Source organism: Ovis canadensis, chromosome 4 (assembly GCF_042477335.2).
Source record: "Ovis canadensis isolate MfBH-ARS-UI-01 breed Bighorn chromosome 4, ARS-UI_OviCan_v2, whole genome shotgun sequence".
Taxonomy (NCBI): Eukaryota; Metazoa; Chordata; class Mammalia; order Artiodactyla; family Bovidae; genus Ovis; species Ovis canadensis.
Genome location: NC_091248.1, coordinates 114514484 through 114536606, shown reverse-complemented (window position 1 = coordinate 114536606; position 22123 = coordinate 114514484). Strand labels below are relative to the sequence as shown.

Below are 22123 nucleotides of genomic sequence, written 5' to 3'. Positions count from 1 at the left end.
GATGAACCTGGAAATCCTATCATGTACCCAGGCTTATCAAAAATTACTATTTAAGGGAATTAGAATTTTATGACATTTTGATGTTTGTTTCACATTTTAACTGAGCATCTATTATGGTCTGGTCATATGCTAACTATTTCCTATGAACTAACTCATTTTCACTTCATAAAACTATAAGGTAGGACTATTTTCAAATGAGAAAACTAAAGCTCGGAGAAGTCAGGTAACTTGCACATACTCAACCTGCCATATACTAGTGGTAGGCTGTGCTTTCTACATAAATTGCCTCTCCAGCTCTCACTGAACCAACTTAGGACATTTTATTCAGTAAATACACACTTTCCAAGTTCTTAAACATTTTATGACTCTATAAGAAAACATTTTATGAGTTTGTTTATGATGTTAAGCAATTAGATGAAAAGTATCATGTAACATGCCTTGATCAATCACTTCTCATGACAAAATCAAATTCTGCAGAGATGACATTCAATTTTTCGTTTGAAAAATAGCACTACTTGAATGCACTGTTTTTCTGGTATCTAGAATTAATATATAGATCAAGAATCAGCACACTATGTCCCACAGACCTAACCTGGCCCACCACCTGTTTTTTTATAAATACAGTTTTTTATTGGAACACAGTTTTACATCCATTCACTTGCATATTATTTATGGCCTCTCGCACACTTCAAAAGGAGAGGTGAGTAGTTGTAACAGAGACTTGATAGCTCACAAGGAAGGAAAGCCTAAAATATTTACTCTCTGGCCCTTCACACAAAAAGCTTGCCAACTCCTGATATACTTGTTTAGTTCAGATAAGTTAAAGAAAACTCTGTAGGACTGACCAGGACCTAATTAGAGAGTGATCAGCAAGTCATTGGAGAATGTAATGTGTTAAATGAAACAAATTATTAATAAAAGCCAAGCCTATAAATGGGCTTCCCTGATAGCTCAGTTGGTAAAGAACCTGCCTGCAATGCAGGAGACCCTGGTTCAATTCCTGGGTCAGGAAGATCCCCTGGAGAAGGGAAAGGCTACCCACTCCAGTATTCTTGCCTGAAGAATTCCATGGACGGTATAGTCCATGGGGACAAAGAGTCGGACATGACTGAGCAACTTTCACTTTACTTCAAGCCTATAAATAATGCACCTGTCTTCATACCTAGAGTAGATTATTACAGTAATGGTCTCCAGTGAGTCATGTCTGGGTATGTAGGCTTTGGGGCAACCCTTTCTCACACTGACACTAGGGCTTGGCCATGTGACCTACTGGGGCCAAATGGGCATCGAACATGAAACCAGGAGAAGCAGAAACAGGTGTTGCCTTGCTGGGGCTTGCCTCCTTAGAGCTTAGCAATCTCAGCATGGAAAGTAATCCAGAGTTATACCTCAGGAGAGACCACATGAGGAGCTGAGGTACCCTAGTCCACAACACCAGCTACCCACCAGACAGATGAGTGAGACCATCTTGGACTATCCCACCCCATTTGGGCCCCCAGAGAACTGTAGCCATGAGTGACCTCAGGTGAGATCAGAAGAAACACCAACTGGACCTAGCTCAAATTGCAGAATTATAAACAAATATATATGGTTGTTTTAAGCCACTAGGGTTTGGGGTTTTTTTTTAAATGCAGCAAGAGACAATGACACCCCACCCTAGATGGAGGAAATCTGTTGATGAAACATCAGGAGCGTCACCTAGGGACAAGAAGATATGTCTCATTAAAAGGAAAGCATCATCCTTTTAATCATGACCAGATCACGACCTCCTTATTGCAAAATTCAGATATAAATTGAAGAAATAGGGAAAACCACTAGGTCATTCAGGTATGACCTAAATCAAATCCCTTATGATTATACAGTGGAGGGGATAAATAAATTCAAGGGACTATATCAGATAGACTGAGTTCCTGAAGAACTATGGATGGAGGTTTTAATATTGTACCAGAGGCAATAACCAAAACCATCCACAAGAAAAAGAAATGTGAGAAGGCAAAAAGCTTGTCTGAGGAGGCCTTACAAATACTTGAGAAAAGAGAAGCAAAGGCAAAGGAGAAAGGGAAAGATACACCCATCTGAATGCAGAGTTCCAAAGAACAGCAAGGAGAGAGAAGATATTCTTCAATGAACAATGCAAAGAAATAGAGGAAAACAACAGAATGGGAAAGACTAGAGATCTTTAAGAAAATTGGAGATACCAAGGGAATATTTCATGAAAGGATGGGCATAATAAAGGACAGAAACGGTATGGACCTAACAGAAGCAGAAGAGATTAAGAAGAGGTGGCAAAAATGCACAGAAGAACTATGCAAAAAAGCTCTTAATGATCTGGATAACCTTGATGGTGTGGTCACCCACCTAGAGCCAGATATCCTGGAGTGTGAAGTCAAGTGGGCCTTAGGAAGCATTACTATAAACAAAGCTAGTGGAGGTAATGGAATTCCAGTTGAGCTATTTCAAATCCTAAAAGATGATGCTATGAAAGTGCTGCACTCAAATATGACAGCAAATTTGGAAAACTCAGCAGTGGCCACAGGATTAGAAAAGGTCGATTTTCATTCCAATCCCAAAGAAGGGAAATGCCAAAAAATGTTCAAACAATTACACAATTGCACTCATTTCACATGCTAGCAAGGTAATTCTCAAATTCCTTCAAGGGAGGCTTCAACAGTATGTGAACCAAAAACTTAAGAGAGATACAAGCTGGATTTAGAAGAGGCAGAGGAATCAAACTGCCAATATCTGTTGGATCATAGGGTTTCCAAGGTGGCACTAGTGATAAAGAACCTGCCTGCCAATGCAGGAGGCATCAGAGACAAGTGTTCAATTGGGAAGATCCTCTGGAGGGGGGCATGGCAACGCACTCCAGTAGTCCTGCCTGGAGAATCCCAAGGACAGAGGAGCCTGGTGGGCTACAGTCCATGGGTCACAAAGAGTCAACACAACTGAAGTGACTTAGTACACACAGTACACACACTGGATCATAAAAAAAGCAAGAAAGTTCTAGAAAAACATCTACTTCTGCCTCACTGACTACACATTTGACTATGTGGATCACAACAAACTGGAAAATTCTTAAAGAGATGGGAATACTAAACCAACTTACCTGCCTTCTGGGAAATTTGTAGGTAGGTCAAAATGCAACAGTTAGAACCAGACATGGAACAATGGACTGGTTCAAAATTGGGAAAGGAGTACATCAAGGCTGAATACTGTCACCCTGCTTATTTAACTTACATGCAGAGTACATCATGCAAAACACTGGGCTGGATGAAGCCCAAACTGGAATCAAGACTGCTAGGAGAAATATCAATAACCTCAGATATGCAGATGACACCACCCTAATGGCAGAAAGCAAAGAGGAACTAAAGATACTCTCGTGAAGGTAAAAGAGGAGAGTGAAAAAGCTGGCTATGGCAAATAGATGGAGAAACAATGAAAACGGCGACAGACTTTATTTTCTTGGGCTCTAAATTACTGCAGATGGTGACTGCAGCCATGAAATTAAAAGACGCTTGCTCCTTGGAAGAAAAACTATGACAAACCTAGAGAGCATATTAAAAAGCAGAGACATCACTTTGCTGACAAACGTACATCCAGTCAAAACTATGGTTTTTCCAGTAGTCATAAATGGATGTGAGAGCTGGACTATAAAGAAGACTGAGCACCGAAGAACTGATGTTTTCGAATGGTGGTGCTTGAGGAGACACTTGACAGTCCCTTGGAAAGCAGAGATCAAACCAGTCAATCCTAAAGGAAATTAACCCTGAATATTTATTGGAAGGACTGATGCTGAAGCTGAAGCTCCAGTACTTTGACCACCTGATGTGAAGAGCTGGCTCACTGGAAAAAACCCTGATGCTGGGAATGACTGAGGGCAGGAGGAGAAAGGGGCAACAGAGGATGAGATGGTTGGATGGCATCACAGACTCAATGGACATGAGTTTGAGCAAACTCCAGGGGATAGTGAAGGACAGAGAAGCCTGGTGTGCTATAGTCCATGGGATCGCAGGGTCAGGCAGGACTGAGTGATTGAACAACAACCATGAAGGGTCCAGCATTTCCTTTCCTTTCAGCTCTTGAAGAAAAGAAAAAACACTCTAAAAGCAAAATACTTTGGCTTTCTGTCTAAGAAAGGTTGCTGCTGCTGCTAAGTCGCGTCAGTCGTGTCTGACTCTGTGCAACCCCACAGACGGCAGCCCACCAGGCTCCCCCGTCCCTGGGATTCTCCAGGCAAGAACACTGGAGTGGGTTGCCATTGCCTTCTCCAATGCATGAAAGTGAAAAGTGAAAGGGGAGTCGCTCAAGTCATGCCCGACTCTTAGCAACCCATGGACTGCTCGACCCCACAGACAGCAGCACGCCAGGCCTCCCTGGCCATCAGGGAAGAGCTCTCTGTAGGGAGCCGCTAATGCTTCCGGGTCCAGGGAGAGGTTGACCAGTGCTTAGCTTGCTTTACCAAACAGGAGTGAGGTCCTCAGGCTTTGTCGCCCCAAGGAGGATGTGCCATCTAAATATCTACTCCTCACATTCAGCACAAAACACTAGAGAGTGGCTTGCCATCTTTTTCTTACTCTGCCTTTTCTTTTTGAATGCACCATCAATCCTGAGTTCGTCTCATTTCAGTAGCTGTGAGTTTAAATCTTGGTTTCACGTCTTTATTAGCAATTCTTTTCATGATGATGAGAATCAGTACAAACCCCAATTAAAACCTGGACATCTGCCACCCAGTTGCCACAGGCAACGAAGCCCGTCACTCAGGAGGTTTGGCCGAAGTTTGATGACGTGGAAGAAAGAAGGGAATTCTCCCTGAGGATAGCCGAGCCGGAAACATATATTTTGATTGTGTGACCCAGTGGATTCTGTTTTAAAAGTTTAAACTCCCTCATTTAAAGAGAGATGTATGTGTTTTTTTAAAAGGAGGTCTTATAGAGTACAGACTTGTGGGGGCCAAGCAGGAGGGGTGAGGGGAGGGATGGAATGGGAGACTGGGGTTAGCAGACATAAGCTATTATATATGAAACGGATAAATGACAAGGCCTACTGCAGTAGCCCCCAACCTTTTCAGCACAAGGGACCAGTTCCATGGAAGACAATTTTTCCTGGGGGCAGGGGGCGTGAGGTGGGGACAGGGATGGTTTGGGGATGATTCAAGCACATTAGAGCATCATGTGATTTATTTCTATTATTATTACATCAGCTCCACCTCAGATCTCAGGCATTAGATCCTGATCGTTGGGGACCCCCGTTCTACTGTAGAGCACAGAAAATGATATTCAGTATCCTATGATAAACCATAATGGAAAAGAATATTTTAAAAAAGGAATGTACATATAGATATAACTGAATCACCTTGCATACAGAAATTGACATTGTAAATCAGCTATGCCAAATAAATAAATAAATGACTAAATATTAGGGAGTTTAAAAAAATCTACCACCTCTGGCTCAGAATGTTTTCATTTAATTCAATTTCCTTTTTTCTGAGATAGTCACTATCTTCTTTTTTTTTTTTTAACTATCTTATTATAATATAGAGTCAAGCACACCACTTAATGTGCCTTCCAAACTGTGGAGTGTTGAACAAAAAGAAAATATCTTTATTACAAGTTTTCTCCTGCCACAGTTATTTGAGTTATTCTGCCTTGTGCTTCCCGACATATTTTAGGAAAGAATTATGTTCAGTGCCTTGCCGTGCCTGTGTGCGTGCTAAGCTGCTTCAGTCGCGTCTGACTCTCTGCCACCCCATGGACTGTAGCCCGCCAGGCTCCCATGTTCATGGGATTCTTCAGGCAAGAATACTGGAGAGGGTTGCCATACCCTCCTCCAGGGGATTTTCCCAAGCCAGGGATCGGGCCCTCATCTCTTGTGTCTCCTGAATTGGCAGGTGGGTTCTTTACCACCGTGTCATGAGTTAACTTGACAATCTTTTTTGCCAAAAATCACATCCACACTTTTAGCCCTATTCTTTCTCTTTGAGGTTGTCATCTCCTTGTTAAGAAGGAAAAAAATAGGGGCTTCCCTGGTGGCTCAGTGATTAAGAATCTGCCTGTCAATGTAGGAGACAGGAGTTTGTTCCCTGGTCCACGAAGATCCCACATGCCTCAGAGCAACTGCTGGGCCTGAGCTTTAAAGCCTGGGAGCTGCAACTACTGAAGCCTGTGCTTCAGCGCCCGTGCTCCGCAGCAAGAGAAGCCAGCACAGTGAGAAGCTGGTGATCCTTTCCTGTGAACGATGTCGGATTCATGATCTCCGAAGATTTAGCTTCAGGACCAGGGACCAGGCTAAATTAGCATGAAAAGGCACAGAAAAAGCTTCTGACATAGACAATCAGCAGGGGGACAGAGAGTCCCCAGCCCCCCACCTTACCCCCACTGCTAGTCTTAGCAAAGCCTTATATACTTTTATCAGACTCACTCCCAAAACAGACATCTTAAGATAACAGGATTAGTAAGATGGTTTTTGTTAAGGAGAAACATATCCTTGAGCAAGATACATTGTTATGCATCTTGCTAAGATAAAGACAAAGCAATGTAGAAAAAAAATGTTTGTCCTTTTCTAAAGAGCCTTGGACCCCTTTCTCCTTGTCAGGGACCTGGACTTCTCAACCTTCCTAGGAATTAACTCTCTCATCAGCACACTGCAACCAGAATAGCCCCCGCTGACTGCAACTAGAGAAAAGCCCGTGCAGCGTGGAAGACCCGACACAAGCAAAAATAAATAAATCAAATTTTTCAAAAAGAAGGAAAAAGTTTATGCTTCCATAACCTTGTGGGCTAACACGTCAAAGGGGAGGACGTGGAAGCCGATTCCAGGTGGCGGAACATGGGGCTGCCCGAGGCTGATTTCAAGTAGAAGTCTGCAGCCGAGCACTTCCTTTGCTCATGCTGTGTTCTGTCCTTTCCTGCACACGGTGACACTTAGCATGCAGATGAGCTTGCATCCTAGATGAACCTGTCCAGGTGGTCACACCTGGCTGGTTCCCAGGAGGTCAGACACAGTCCTGACACCAAGGACAAACCAGGTTCCTCATGTCCCAAAGTAAATCCATCCAACCAAATTTGAATTAAGAGGTCCTCATTGCCCAATCCTGCTTCCTCCCTTAACGATGCTTAATGGGTCTAATAAAGTTTCATTAGGACCACTCAGGCCTCCAGGGACCATGGTAAACAGCTGACGAGCAGTACTGGTTAGCCAGGTTTAAACCGGATGACTAATGGAGGCAAACACGTGGGCAAGAAAAAGTGCTGAGAGCCCTGCTGATTCTGCAGCACAAGATGGTCACAAAATGATTCAAGGTGTTTAAACACAGTGTATTTTGAGAAAACAGTTGCGCCAGGTTTCAGGAAACCTGAAGATATCCTGTTTCCAGTCACAACAGAGAGGGTTCCAGGAGTGTGGGGGCATGAACAAGAACATCCTGGAGATAAGTTTCAAGCCAACTTGATAGAGTCCTTCGGCATCCTAACTCCTAAAGCACTTTTAATCTCGTCTCATTCTCAAGGAGACACCTCCACAAAAAGCCTATCACACCATCAACCCAGGAAACCAGGGTTCATTTTTTATGACAGGAGTCCCCACCCTGCTGGAGAGAGAAGTTGTACAGGACTAGAAGAGTTCCTTACACAGATCTTTAATATCAACACAAGAAATGGCAACTCCAAAGCCAGTTCAGGGATACAGACAATAACTTAAGGGCTCCAGGAGCCACCCCCGTCCACCAGAATGACTCCCAGATTTACATCTTTCTTGAAATCTCCCCCAAGCTCTGGGCCTAGACCTCCAACTATCTTCAACATCCACAACTAAACCTATGATCCTCACTGCCACCCACTCACAAAAAGAAAACATTTCAGTCCTGCTAGGAATGTTTATGAAAATCCATTAATTGACTATATACCACAATATCATTTTAAAAATCATAATGATCCAAAACTTCATCAAAATTGCTTGATTATACACCCTCAGTTTCAGCTTCTCTCATAGTCATTTCTTCCTTAAAAACCCTCCATGGTCAGAGTCTGCCCTAGCGGTCCAGTGGCTAAGACTCTGAACTCCCAATGCAGGGGACCTAGGATCAATCCCTGGTCAGGGAACTAGATCCCACTTGCCATAAGTAAAGATCCTGTGTGCTGCAGCTAACACCTGGCATAGCCAAAGAAATAAATAAGTAAAAATAAATATTAAAAAAAAAAAACTTGGCCACGCTTAACTCTCCATTCACACTCATGCAGGTTGGATACTGTCACAACCCGCAGCAGAAAGGCCCTCACTCCAATCAATCAACACACTCCATTTAGACTAACCTTGTCATTATCTCACTCTTTACCGATTCACCCCCATTATGGGTTGAATTGTGTTTCCCCAAAAGGTAAAAGTTGAAGTCCTGACCTCCATACCTCCTAATGTGAGTTTCTCTGGCAATAGGGTTACAGGTGTAATTAAGATGAGGTCATACGGAGTAGGTGGTCCCTTCATCCAGAGTAACTGGTGCTCCTACAAGATGTTTAGCTATGAGAGGAAGATACCGCATGAAGACAGAGGCAGAGACTGGACTGAGACAGCCGCAAGCCAAGATGGATGGCCACCACCCTGAAGTTAGGAAGGGACCAAGAGGATTCCACCCAGACCCAGAGTCTCAGAGGGAGTAGAGCCCTGCTGACAACCTTGATTCCTAGCCGGAACCATGAGACCATAAATTTCTGTACCGTGATCCAGTTTGTGCTACTTTGTGATGGCAACCCTAGGAAACGAATACAAGCCCCGTTCCCTTCTGAAACCTTCGTTGATTCCTATTCCTTCATTATATCAAGTTCGATTCTTTGACCTGGCTCCTGAGGCCCTTTCCCACATCACCCTCCCTGAACAAATATATCTCCCACTATTTCTTCAACACTTTTTCTAAACTTCAATCTACACTGACCTCTCCCTTCTTCAAAGTCTTACTGCCTATTGTCCCACTAAAATATCCTTTCACTCTACCAAGTATATTTATTTCTGCCTTTCCTATCAATTCATAAGCACCTTGAGAAATGGACTATGATTTTTTTTTTTTAACCTCCCCTAGTACTGTTGCTGTTGAGTCACTAAGTTGTGTCTGACTCTTTTATGACCCAATGGACTGTAGCTCTCCAGGCTCTTCTGTCCACAGGATTTCCCAGGCAAGAACACTGGAGTGGATGGCCATTTTCTTCTCCAAGGGATCTTCCCAGCCCAGGGATTGAACCTGCATCTCCTGCATTGGCAGGCAGATTCTTTGCCACTGCGCCACCAGGGAAGCCCCCCCGAGCAAGAGATACTCTGTAAGTACTCATAGATTAATTAATCTAGCAGCCTTTACACATGCTTTGCCCTTGGCCTGAAATACCCAAGTAGGCTGTGAGCTACGTGCCAGGGACCATTGTTTTAATCTTTGTGTCCCCAAAGTCTCACACCATATCTGGCATTTCATAAACTTTCAATAACTATTTTTACTTAATTCATTTAAAAAACCCTGTCTCCAAGCATATCTGTTTTGGGAGTAATATCTGCCTCCTTTTAAAGAAATGACTAATGAGAGGCCTTGAAGTTCTTCAGACAAAAGCGGCTGAATTCCACTTCTCTTATGGCCCCACTATGGAGTCATTAGCTGGGCCCCTGCCTGCAGCTTCAGGGAGCCTTATTAGTCCCCTGCGACCCATCCAAAAGGGGTGTCTTCCTCCCCATTATCAGGCTTCCTGTTTAACAATACATGACAGGGTTTGTTCTTCTACCCCATTGTTACCTGTGTTTCCAAGAGCCCTTTGAAAGCATAAATAAATAATTGTTGACTGATCTCCTTTCCCTGGGATTTTGCCAATGCTGAGAATCCTGAAAGCTTCCCAAGGCATGATTTGTCACTGAAAATGCCAAGCTGGGGAGTTGTTGTCCTCTCTACTCATAGGGGTGCTTGATAATTCAAAGTCCCCCCGTTTCTTCCCGCAGAGTCGGGCAGACTAATGTGCTGTCACAAATTCTTCAGTGATAGAGCTGTGCAGGGGGCTTTCCAAACAGCGTGAGCCTCTGCAAGGTCAGGGAGACCTCTGCTGGGCGATGAAGTCATCCAGACTTCCAAGATGCTACACCCAGAAAGCCTGCAGGGGCCACCCAGTGACTCTGAGGGTCAGAGTCAGGGAAGGTGCCCGGAGGAAAAATACAGCTGTTCCAACGCTGTCAGCCTATCAGTGCCCCTCCCCCACCACCTTTCTACCCACTTTCTCTAAAGCATATGAATTAGCCTCCCTAACAGACAGCATATTTAAAAGCAGAGACATTACTTTGCCAACAAAGGCCTGTCTAGTCAAGGCTATGGTTTTTCATGTATGGATGTGAGAGTTGGACTATAAGGAAAGCTGAGTGCTGAAGAATTGATGCTTTTGAACTGTGGTGTTGGAGAAGACTCTTGAGAGTCCCTTGGACTGCAAGGAGATCCAACCAGTCCATCCTAAAGGAAATCAGTCCTGAATATTCATTGGAAGGACTGATAATGAAGCTGAAACTCCAATACTTTGGCCACCTAATGCGAAGAGCTGACTCATTGGAAAAGACCCTGATGCTGGGATAGATTGAGGGCCTGAGGAGAAGGGGACAACAGAGGATGAGATGGATGAATGGCATCACCGACTCAATGGACATGAGTTTGGGTAAACTCTGGAGTTGGTGATGGACAGGGAGGCCTGGCGTGCTGCGGTCCATGGGGTTGCAAAGAGTCAGACACGACTCAGTGAACTGAACAGACAGCTGAATATTTTCTTGGTCATGACTCTCAGAATACGAAACCTCTGGCCATCCACTGGATACTTACAAGGTTAGGTCAGGGGAGGAGAGGAGCAGTATGGAAGGTTGAAGAAGCCAAAGAAGAAAGAGAGGAACTTCCAGTTTAAAGGTCCATATGTAAGGAGTTTAAAGTCACCACTCCACTTTGAGAAATAGAATGTGTGTGCTTGCTTACTCAGTCCTTGCAATCCTATGGGCTGTAGCCAGCCAGGCTCCTCTGTCCAAGGGGATTCTCCAGGCAAAAATACTGGAGTGGGTAGCCACGCCCTCCTCTAGACAAATAGAATATGCCTGCCGTATCAGTAAACAGAGGGTCACCATCATCAGCAATTGCTGCCCTCCAACATGAGCCAGTGAGCTCCGAGGAAACTCAGAATGTGAAAACAGGATACTGGCCTATTTACTGAGGTGCCTATCAAAGGAATAGTTTCAGTGAGCCCAGACTCTTGCCTCTTCCCATACATAGAAAAGCACTAAATTCCTTAACTTGGGAGATCTGGTTTTCTTTAATTAACAACAATCTTTCGAAGTTCAGACTACCTGCCCTTTGTTGCAACACTTTTATATAACCTGGCTCATCCCCTTGCCTCCTCATAGCAGTTCTCTCAGGGTTACTTGAGATGCTGTCTCCCAGGCTTGAAGTCCTAAAAATTCCTGGTCGAATAAAACATAACTCCCAACTTATAAGGTTGTGAATATTTTTTGAAAAGACAATCCTGGCCACTTGATGTGAAAAGCTGACTCATTTGAAAAGACCCTGATGCTGGGAAAGATTGAGGGCAGGAGGAGAAGGGGACACAGAGGATGAGATGGTTGGATGGCATCACCGACTCAATGGACATGGGTTTGGGTGGGCTCCAGGAGTTGGTGATGGACAGGGAGGCCTGGCGTGCCTCAGTTCATGGGGTTGCAAAGAGTCAGACACGACTGAGCTGAACTGAACTGAACAACAAGTAGAAAGCCAAACAGACTGAAAAATCAACAGTACTTCTTGAATCTTGTTGGAAAGCGGAGAACACAAGGCAAACCACTGCCCTTAAGGTTAGAGAAGCAGGAGAATATAGGAGTCACAACTTACTTGAGCAGAGACTTGGGAGAAGAAACAGCAGCGACCAGGGCTCAGCCAGGAAACGGGTATTGTTGGAGGCTCATGTGGACAAGTCTGACGGTTAAAAAACTAGAGTGAACAAGTCATGGCCAGCCAGCAGCACTCTGCGAGACTTCCCTCCGGGAGGGGGGTGGCAAAGGAAACATTTTTAAATTGACCACAGCTGCCGATCATCTCAGTGAGGCCTGCCCTCAGGTGAAACCAGTTAACCAGAGCCTGACCCACTGGTGTATTATTATCAGAATCTAACCAACCTGGGGAAGGGGGATACCCAGCTCCAACTGGCTGTCCGTGGAAGAAAACATATACCCAGCCCCAGCCAACTCGAGCCTTCATATCCCACCTCAGAAGGGAGCAGAAAACTGAGAAAAACTTATGAAGTTCCCAGTCCAGAGGCACAGGCTCCCTAAAATATGGAGATGGACTTATGGGACAGAGAAGCCTCCTCTCCCCGTACTCATCACCACCACATTGCTGTCACTGTTTAGTCGTTAAGTCGCGTCCACATCTTTTGAGACCCCATGGACTGTAGCCTGCCAGGCTCCTCTGTCCGTGGGATTTCCCAAGCAAGAAGACTGGAGTGGGTTGCTATTTCCTTCTCCAGGGGATCTTCCCAACCCAGGGACTGAACCCACGTCTGCTGCATTGACAGGTGGATTCTTTACCACTGAGCCACCAGGGAAGATAAGCCTATTACCAGGACTTCCTTTCACCTGGTGTATCATGTCGAGCTAGCAAGAAAACATTAAAAGGCATACCAAAAGGTAAAAACACAATTTGAAGAGACAGGGCAAGTCACAGAATCAGATATGCAAGGGTGCTGGAATTATCAGGCCAGGAATTTAATACAACTCTAATTATTACACTTAAGGGCCTTCATAGATCAAGCAGACAGCATACAAGAACAGATGGGCAATGTAAGCAGAGAGATGGAAATCCTAAGGAAGAACCAAAAAAGAGATAGGAGAGATTTAAAAAACCTCTGTAACAGAAATGCAGAATGCCTTTGATGGGCTCGTTAGTAGATTGGACACAGCTGAGAAGAATATCTGAGCTCCAGCCTGCCATCAACAGAATTCTCAAACCAGAAAGCAAGAGAACAAAGACTGGAAAAAAAAAAAAAAACCCAGAATATCCAAGGATATGAGACATTTACAAGGGTATGATATACACAATAATGGGAATATCGGAAGGGGAAAGGAACAGAAGACATATTTGAAACAATAATGACTGAGAATTTCCCCACATTAATGTTAAACACCAATAGTAGTATCAAAATTAATATCAGACATCAAACCACTGATCCATGAAGCTCAGAGAACAAACACCAAGCAGGATAAATGCAAATAATAACAACAAAGACTACACCTGTGTGTGTGCGCCTACCAGGCTCCTCCGTCCATGGGATTTTCCAGGCAAGAGTACTGGAGTGGGTCACAAAAAGTGGATATGACTGAAGCCACTGAGCAAAGCAAAGCAAAAAAAAAAAAAGGCTCCTTTCAGAATTTTTCTTTTTCTTCGATTTTCTGCAATTTGATGGGCCTGGCAACCCACCCCAGTATTCTTGCCTGGAGAATCCCATGGACAGAGAAGCCTAGCAGGCTATAATCCATGGGGTTGCAAAGAGTCAGACACAACTGAGCTGAATTGAACTGAACAAGTAGAAAGTTGAACAGACTGAAAAATCAACAATACGTCTTGAATCTTGTTGGAAAGCTGGGTAAAGCGTGGCTGAAATGTTTTGGGCTGTCTTTGCAACTGTTCTCTAAGTCTAATATTATTTCAAAATAAAAATCTTCTCTGGGACTTTTCCAGGAGTTTTGGTTAAGACTCTGTGCTTCCAATGCATGGGGTGTGGGTTCAATCCCTGGTCAGGAACTAAGATCTCCCCTGCAGTTTGGTGCAGCAAAAAAAAAAAAAAAAAAAAAATTTTAATATTGAAAAAGTTTCTTTTTCTCTAAACGTCTCTTTATATCCCATTCTTTGCAATAGGGGTGAGAATAGAGAACTAAATCATCGACCATGTTTTCTCTGGGGGTGGCAGAGGGGGGCCATGGTGCAGGACTCCCTGCAGTTCCCCCACCCCACAGGAGGAGAGGGAGCCAGGAGCTGGAAAGTTTCAAAAACGGAAGACAGATTTTAAAAGCTAATTTCATGGAGACTGATGTGGAACATAGAATCTGCAATAAGGGAGATGAGCATTGGCCTACTTCCAGGTGCCTGGTGCAAAGACAGGCCAGGCGCCTTCATTTGAAGACTGTCAGCTGTTTGTGTCCACAAAAGAGAGAGGACTCGGCTACCACGTGAGCACCCCAGGGCTGCCCTCCCCTTGAGCTAGTCAATTCTGTGGCTCTGAGGGCTTCGAGCCTGATTATTGTGGGGATTAGCACCTGACAGTCTGGGAGGCCTAGATAATTCTGCTTATTTAGGGCAATCCACCATAAAGTGGAAGGCCAACACCCTCCCCCACCACCCAGCCATCTTCCAGCTTTGTGGTTTTAAGTGTTTCTGTTGATGTTGTTGTTCATTTTACAAAAGCTCCCTTTTGAGTACCTCCCCTGATGAAGGCATAAATAAGTCCCAGAAGACAGAAAATACCTCTTGAACAAGAATGAAGCACTAACACATAGTAGGCTCTCAATACAGAATTTGCTGAATTGACTAGGGAGCCCTCAATGGGTAACACCCAGAAAGATGATCTGTGAAATTGCGGTGTTTCTGGCCATTAACCTCTGATGCACAGTTATGAGCCAGACTATCGTGTAAATTGCGGGGCTGAGGAGTAGCTGCAAACATTTCTAAAGATGCAGTCCTTAATGGAGTGACTCCTTTGTACAAGATGCACCATGAACTCTAGATAAAAAGTAAAAACACTAGTAATAATAACAGCTTATATTGCATGTTTACTGGGTGCCATGTACATAAACCTCCCAAGAACCCTATGAAGCAAGAACTATTATAGTTCCTGGTTGGCAGATGGCTAGTAACCGTTACAGCCTAGAGGCAACCCAGGTACTTGGAATGGAATCCATGCTTTCAATTCTTCTGCTGCCATTTTTCACATTCCTCAGTTCTGGTCCAACTTGAATGCGGAACTCTGGGCAAGTATTTAAAATTCTGTGGGACCCGATGATCTGCTTGTAAGAAAGCGGGTAATAATTCCATCTTGCCTCCATCAAAGGATCTACTACACAAGAGAATATTTACAAAAGTTGACCATATAGTAGGTCACAAAGAAGTTCCCTAAAATTTCAGGGACTCTATAGAGCGACCATATCTTAAGCCATAAAACCATCATTTATGGTTTTGGCCATCTTTGGCAATTAAACCCAATTAAACCCAAAATCAGACCCCCAAAAGATAGTTGAAACTTATTTCAAACCTGTGTGTGTGTTAAGTCACTTCAGTCGTGTACGACTTTTTGCGGCCCTATGGTCTGTAGCCCGCCAGGCTTGTTTGCCCGTGCGATTTTCCAGGCAAGAATACTAGAGTGGGTTGACATGCCTTCTTCCAGGGGATCTTTCTGACCCAGGGACTGAACACGTGTCTCTTATGTCTCCTGCACTGGCAAGTGGGTTCTTACCACTAACACCACCTGGAAGGCCCAATTTTAAACCTGCATGCACTCATAAATAAGTCATGGGTTTAAAAAGTTGTCTCATTAAAACAACAAGCTGATTATACATTTATCCACAAAATCTAATTCCTAAGTGGGGAAAAATTGAGAAGCAGCCTATTTTAGACTTTAGGACTCCCCAAAGATCTAGACATTACAGGAACCAGGAAGCTCTGAAAGCGAGGATGCGGGAAGGTCTGAGGATTGACTGGAAATCAGCTTAGGAAGCATGTGGCCCTCAGGGTGCTTTCCCCTCTGCACAGCCAGTGACCGTCTCTCCCATCCCCTCCTGCCCAGACAACCCAGGGGAACAGCAACGTGCATTTTCTGGAGACAGTAACTTGCGGGTCTCTGGCCCAGGGAACAGCAGGCATGGTTGACGGTTTTGATAAATACAGTGCAGTGGCATTAGATTTTGACCTTCAGTCAAGACTTACACTGAATACTGACACCCTCTCATCTCAGCCTCAGCTGTTTTCCCTCATTCTCGCCCAGAATGCCAGCAGCCAGGTTTGTAGGCTTTCGGCAAGACCTTGAAAGAGGCTTCACTGGGGAATCTCAATCTAAGGTTCTGAAATACAGGTTCCCCCAGGAACTGGCCTGGCCAGAACTCCTGACAGTCAATAAGCTCCAGTGAGCTCAGGGCTGCCAATCATCTTTTATTTTTCTCATTGTGGTAAATCACAGTTTATATAAAATGTGCCATTGTAACCATTTGTGAGTTTACAGCAGCGGCATTAAGTACATTTGCAGTGTTCTGCAATTACCCCCACTATTTCCACAATTTTCATCACCCCAAACAGAAGTTCTGTGCTCATTAAGCAATACTTCCCACTCACTCCTCCCCCTTAGCCCCTAGTGACCTCTACTCTACTTTCTGTCTTGATGAATTTGTCTATTCTCAATATTTCATATAAGTGGAATCATACAGTATTATATGTCCTTTTGTTTCTGGCTCATTTCCCTCAGTATGTTTTCAAGTCACATTCATGTTGTAGCATGCATCAGAGTTTCATTCCTTTTATGGCTGAATAGTGTTCTATTGCATGGACATACCCCACTTTGTTATTCCATTAATCTGTGAATGGACACTTAGGCTGTTTCCACTTTTTGGCTATTATGAATAGTAATACTACAATGAACACTGGCATACAAGCATCTGAGACCATCTTTTCAATTCTTTTGGGTATTCTAATCTTTTTTTGGGTGGGGGAGAGGGGGGCCTGTGTACCATGTGGAATCTTAGCTCCCAAACCAGAGATTGAACCTGTGCCCCCTGCATTAGAAACACAGAGTCTTATCCACTGGACCACCAGAGGAGCCCCTCCGGTCCATTTTTAATGCCTCGTGAGGTGACTACCAAGGATCGCCAGACATTCGAGGGAAGAATTTATAATGAAAAGCAAAACACAAACAGGAGAAAAAGAAACCTGGAGGGAACAAAGACTATCTGCTGCTGCTGCTGCTGCTAAGTCGCTTCAGTCGTGTCCAACTCTGAGCCATCCCATAGACGCAGCCCACCAGGCTCCCCCGCCCCTGGGATTCTCCAGGCAAGAACACTGGAGTGGGTTGCCATTTCCTTCTCCAATGCATGAAAGTGAGAAGTGAAAGTGAAGTCGCTCAGTCATGTCCGACTCTTCACGACCCCATGGACTGCAGCCCACCAGACTCCTCCATCCATGGGATTTTCCAGGCAAGGGTACTGGAGTGGGGTGCCATTGCCTTCTCCGAAAGACTATCTAGAGAAAAGAAATCAAAGCAAAAACGTTTGAATATCGTAAGATAAAAAGAAAACATTGCAACTATAAAATAAGAATAGTATGCTCTAAAAATGGAAATTTCAGAGAGAACAAAACAGTAGTTCTTAGGAAATAGATGTATAAGAACAGAAATACAAAGCTCAATAAGTAAACATGTTATAAGTTGGGGAATTTGCCCAGAAAATAGAAAGACAAAGATGAAAACAGAGAGGAAAGAAAATGAAGATAGAAACTCTGAAGAAGGGAGGTAGAATCTGAGCAAACAGAAGCTCTATAGTTGAGAGAGGAAACAGAAAATTAAATGATAACAAAATATTAATAAATTAATATAAATAGTAACATAACAGAAAATAAATTATTATTATTATTATAATCAAGAAAATTTCCCAGTACAACATTGTAAATCAACTGTACATCAATAAAAACAGAAAAGAAAATTTCCCAGAATCTTTGCACATGGTTGGTAAGATTATTAACTGGTTCAGCAACCACGAAGCACCATATGGAAGTTCCTCAAAAAACTAAAAATAAAACTTTCATATGATCCAGCTATCCCATTTCTGGGTATATATTCAAACGAAATGAAAACAGATTCCCCAAGAGACACGTATGCACTCCCATGTTATTGCAGCATAATTCACAACAGCCAAGATATGGAAATACCTAAGTGTCCATCAGTGGATGAGTGGATAAAGATGACACAGTATATATACATAGATATATAGATACACACACACAATGGAATGTTATCCAACCATAAGAAAAAAGAAAATCCTGCCATTTGCAACATATATGGACCTAGAGGATATTATGCCATGTGAGGTAAATCAGAGAAAGACAACTACTCTATGATATTTTTAAGAAGTGAAATCTAAAAAAATCTAAAATCATAAAAGCAGAAAGTGAAATGGTGGTTACCAGAGGCTGGGGGCTATGGGAAGGAGCAGGAAATGGGAGAGCTGCTGTTTGGGGTACATACTTGTAACAGGTATCTCTGGGATTTATTTATCCCAGAGATTTTACGCAAATGGTCCCCAACTTACGATGGTTTGACTCACAATTTTCTGACCTAATGATGGTGCAAAAGCAACATGCATTCAGTAGAAGCTGTACTTCAAATTCCAATTTTGATCCTTTTGCAAGCCAGTGATATTGTATGATACTCCCTTGCGATGCTGGACCACGGCAGTGACCCACACCTCCCAGGGAGCCACGCGGATGCAAAAGTAGACAACCAAGACACTTATAACCATTCTGTACTCAGACAACATTCCGGTTTTCACTTTCAGTCCAGTATTCAATAATTTACAGGAGATTTTCAACACATTATTGTAAAATAGCCTGTGTATTAGATGGTTTTGCCCAAATGTCAGCTCATGTAAGTATTCTGAGCACATTTAAAGTAGGCTAGACTAAGCTATGCTGTTTAGTATGTAAGTAAGTAAGCACTAACTGCTCAGTGAGTCCCACTCTTTGCCACCCCATGGCCTGTAGCCCACCAGGCTCCTCTGTCCATAGAATTCTCCAGGTAAGAATAACGGAGTGGGTTGTCATTCCCTTCTCCAGGGGATCTTCCTGACCCAGGGAATGAATCCCGATCTCCTGCATTGCAGGCAGATTCTTTACCATCTGTGCCACCAGGGAAGCCATCTAATCCGTTCAGTAGGTTAGATGAATTAAATTATTAATAATTTTTGACATGATATTTTCAATTTACTATGGGTTTATCAGAATAAACCTTATCATAAGTCAAGGAATATCTGTACACAATACAGTGATTAGAGACAGCAAAACTATCCTAAAATCAGTAAGCTTGCTAACAGACTAGATCTTAATTGTTCCCAAGAGTAGAAAAAGTGATAATTATGTGATGCAACAGGGGTGTTGGCTAATGTTACAATGGCAATCACACTGCAATCTAAATGTATCAAATCAATATGTTATATACCTTCAACTTACATAATGTTGTAAACTAAATACATCTCAATTTTTAAAAAGTAAAGAAAATACCCCAGTGTTAACACAGATGAGATGGGCTCACATCAAGGAACATCATCGTGGAGCTTCAGAGCACAGAAGACTAAGGGAAGATCCTACGATTTCCAGAGACAAAACCAAAATCACACACAAAGCATCTGGAGTCAAGGTGACTTTTGACTTCTCCTCAGCAACTCTGGAATCCAGTGGACAATGGAATAACCTCTTCAAAACAGTTATGGACAGTGATCTCTGACCTAGAAATCTTCCCTGCTATTAAAGGCACTTGTACTCACATACATGTGGGATTTCACTGTGGCAGTATTTCCCCCCTGACCAAATTAAGTCATTCACACACTACCTTCATGATTTTTGCCATAACCACAGTCTGTATACCTTTTTATTAATTTTCCTTAAATTAAGTCACTTTTTTTTAACTTTTATTATTTGTGATAAGTAAAAGACAAATATAAAAATTAAATCTTCCTGAAATGCAGGAGACCTGGATTTGATCCCTGGGTCAGAAAGATCCCCTGGAGAAGGGAATGGCAACCCACTCCAGTAATCTTACCTGGAGAATTCCATGGACAGAGGAGCCTGGCACAGGCTACAGTCTATGGGGCCGCATGAGTTGGACACAACAACTAACACTTTTACTTTTATATAGACACAGGCCCCCTTGTCATTCCTGAGACTTGCTAGTGAGTGGGGTACAGTCTCTGTGTCCTTTCAGTGCGATATTTTTACGAAAAAACTTTTAGAATAGTTGGGGGCTGGGGTGGAGGGTGGTAGGTGGTACACTGAGGGGGCGTTGTATAACCTTGACTCACAGAGACAATTAGTCCTTTCAAATATCTTTCAATCTTCTGGATTACATCAAAAAAGTTATGGTGTGGGTCTTTAACACCTCTCTATCTTTACTAATCTTCCTTTTTCATGAAGAGAAAAGCTCTAGGATCAGAACTTTGGGAGGCCAAAAGGAGCCATTCAGAAATCATTGCTTTTATTTTTTTAATGTATTTTATTTTCATATTTGCCTTTTGTGTGCTGTGCTTAGTCGCTCAGTCATGTCAGACTCTTTGTGACTGCATGGACTGCAGCCCACCAGGCCCTTCTGTTCATGGAATTCTGTAGGCAAGGTTACTGGAGTGGGTTGTCATGCCCTTCTCCAGGAGAGCTTCCCGATCCAGGGATCAAACACAGATCTCCTGCATTTCAGGCAGATTATTTTCTGTCTGAGCAACAAACAAAAGCACTAAAGGGCCCCACTGGGCTCAACAGCTAAAACCGGACAAGAACACTAAACCCTGTTTCGGTTTTTAAAAAAATCTGCTTGTCTCTGTTCTTCAAAGCTCTGAAACCAAAGGAGGCCCTCCTACAAAAGGGCAAGTTTCCTCTTGGGGACCAAAACAAGAACTCATTGCAACCAACCCCCCACCTGCATCTCCAAATTGACTTCAGTCATCTCAGTTTGCCACTTCAGAGTGGCTTCTGCAGACCTCTCCCTCCAGGGTTGGGCCACATGTAAATGGTGGCCTCATGGGGCCTCTAGCAACACTTGTGGTTTCCCTCTGTTAACACAATCACTGAGGCTGGTCTCCAGAGGCTTGAAGACTGACTAGTCCCTGACTAAGATGGGCAACTTCATAACTAATTCTGTTCAGAACACTCTCTGGCAAAGCTAAGCCATGTCTCAGACCCCAAGACTCTGTGTGGCCTGCACTGTCTGCCCTCCATGGCCCACTCCAGCCATGAGACAGGTCTGAGCAAGGTCTGCTAGTCAAGAGACCAAGGACAGTTTCTAGGAGTTGTGGTTGTACTAAGTCCACAAGAAAATTTTTAAAAATTCAGTTCAGTTCAGTCTCTCAGTCATGTCAGACTCTTTGTGACCCCATGGACTGCAGCACGCCAGGCCTCCCTGTCCATCACCAACTCCCAGAGTTTACTCAAACTCATGTTCATTGAGTCAGTGATGCCATCCAACCATTTCATTCTCTCTTATCCCCTTCTCCCACCTTCAATCTTCCCCAGCATCAGGGTCTTTTCCGATGAGTCAACTCTTCGCATCAGGTGGCCAAAGTATTGGAGTTTCAGCTTCATCATCAGTCCTTCCAATGAATATTCAGGACTGATTTCCTTTAGGATGGACTGGTTGGATCTCCTTGCAGTCCAAGGGACTCTCAAGAGTCTTCTCCAACACTACAGTTCAAAAGCATCAATTCTTCGGCACTCAGCTTTCTCTATAGTCCAACTCTCACATCCATACAGGACTACTGGAAAAATCATAGCTTGGACTAGACGAACCTTTGTTGGCAAAGTAATGTCTCTGATTTTTAATATCACTGTTCTGAACAGAATTAGCTATGAAGTCGCCCGTCTCAGTCAGGTACTAGTGAGTCTTCAAGCCTCTGGAACTCTCTTGCTTTTTCAATAATCCAATGAGTGTTGGCAATTTGATCTCTGGTTCCTCTGCCTTTTCTAAAACCAGCCTGAACATCTGAAAGTTCACAGTTCACGTACTGTTGAAGCCTGGCTTGGACAATTTTGAGCATTACTTTACCAGCATGTGAGATGAGTGCAATTGTGTGGTAGTTTGAGCATTATTCGGCATTGGCTTTCTTTGGGCAATTTTAAAAATTACTCTTGGCCTAATAACAATAACTGCTCACCTAAAGCATATAACTTGGAGAGTCCAAAGGAATATTGCCCCTAAAGGCCTCTTTCATATGGATTGTTTTCTATAAGTGTTGGTGAACCCTAGAGTCCACCTTTAGACAATCTCTCATCTTTTCCATTTACCCTCTGTCCCTTGTCAAATTATCCAGTCTTATGGTTTAAATGGTTATAGAGCTTGTTCAAGGTCGTATT

General features: G+C 43.4%; 1 protein-coding gene across 7 annotated transcripts in view; it reads left to right on the top strand.

Moving 5' to 3' along the window:
- The window catches only part of MTPN (myotrophin), a 130648-nt gene that overhangs the window by 75981 nt on the left and 32544 nt on the right, over nt 1-22123 (top strand). For 3 of the 7 annotated variants that reach the window (XM_069588460.1, XM_069588461.1, XM_069588467.1), the window contains exon 4: nt 9152-9302. In XM_069588460.1, coding sequence (XP_069444561.1) covers nt 9152-9302 — 151 coding nt within the window. Of the gene's footprint in view, nt 1-6591; nt 6659-9151; nt 9303-9963; nt 13028-19276; nt 19752-22123 lie in introns of those variants that run through there. The other 4 variants (XM_069588462.1, XM_069588465.1, XM_069588463.1 and 1 more) reach the window with 4 other exon arrangements.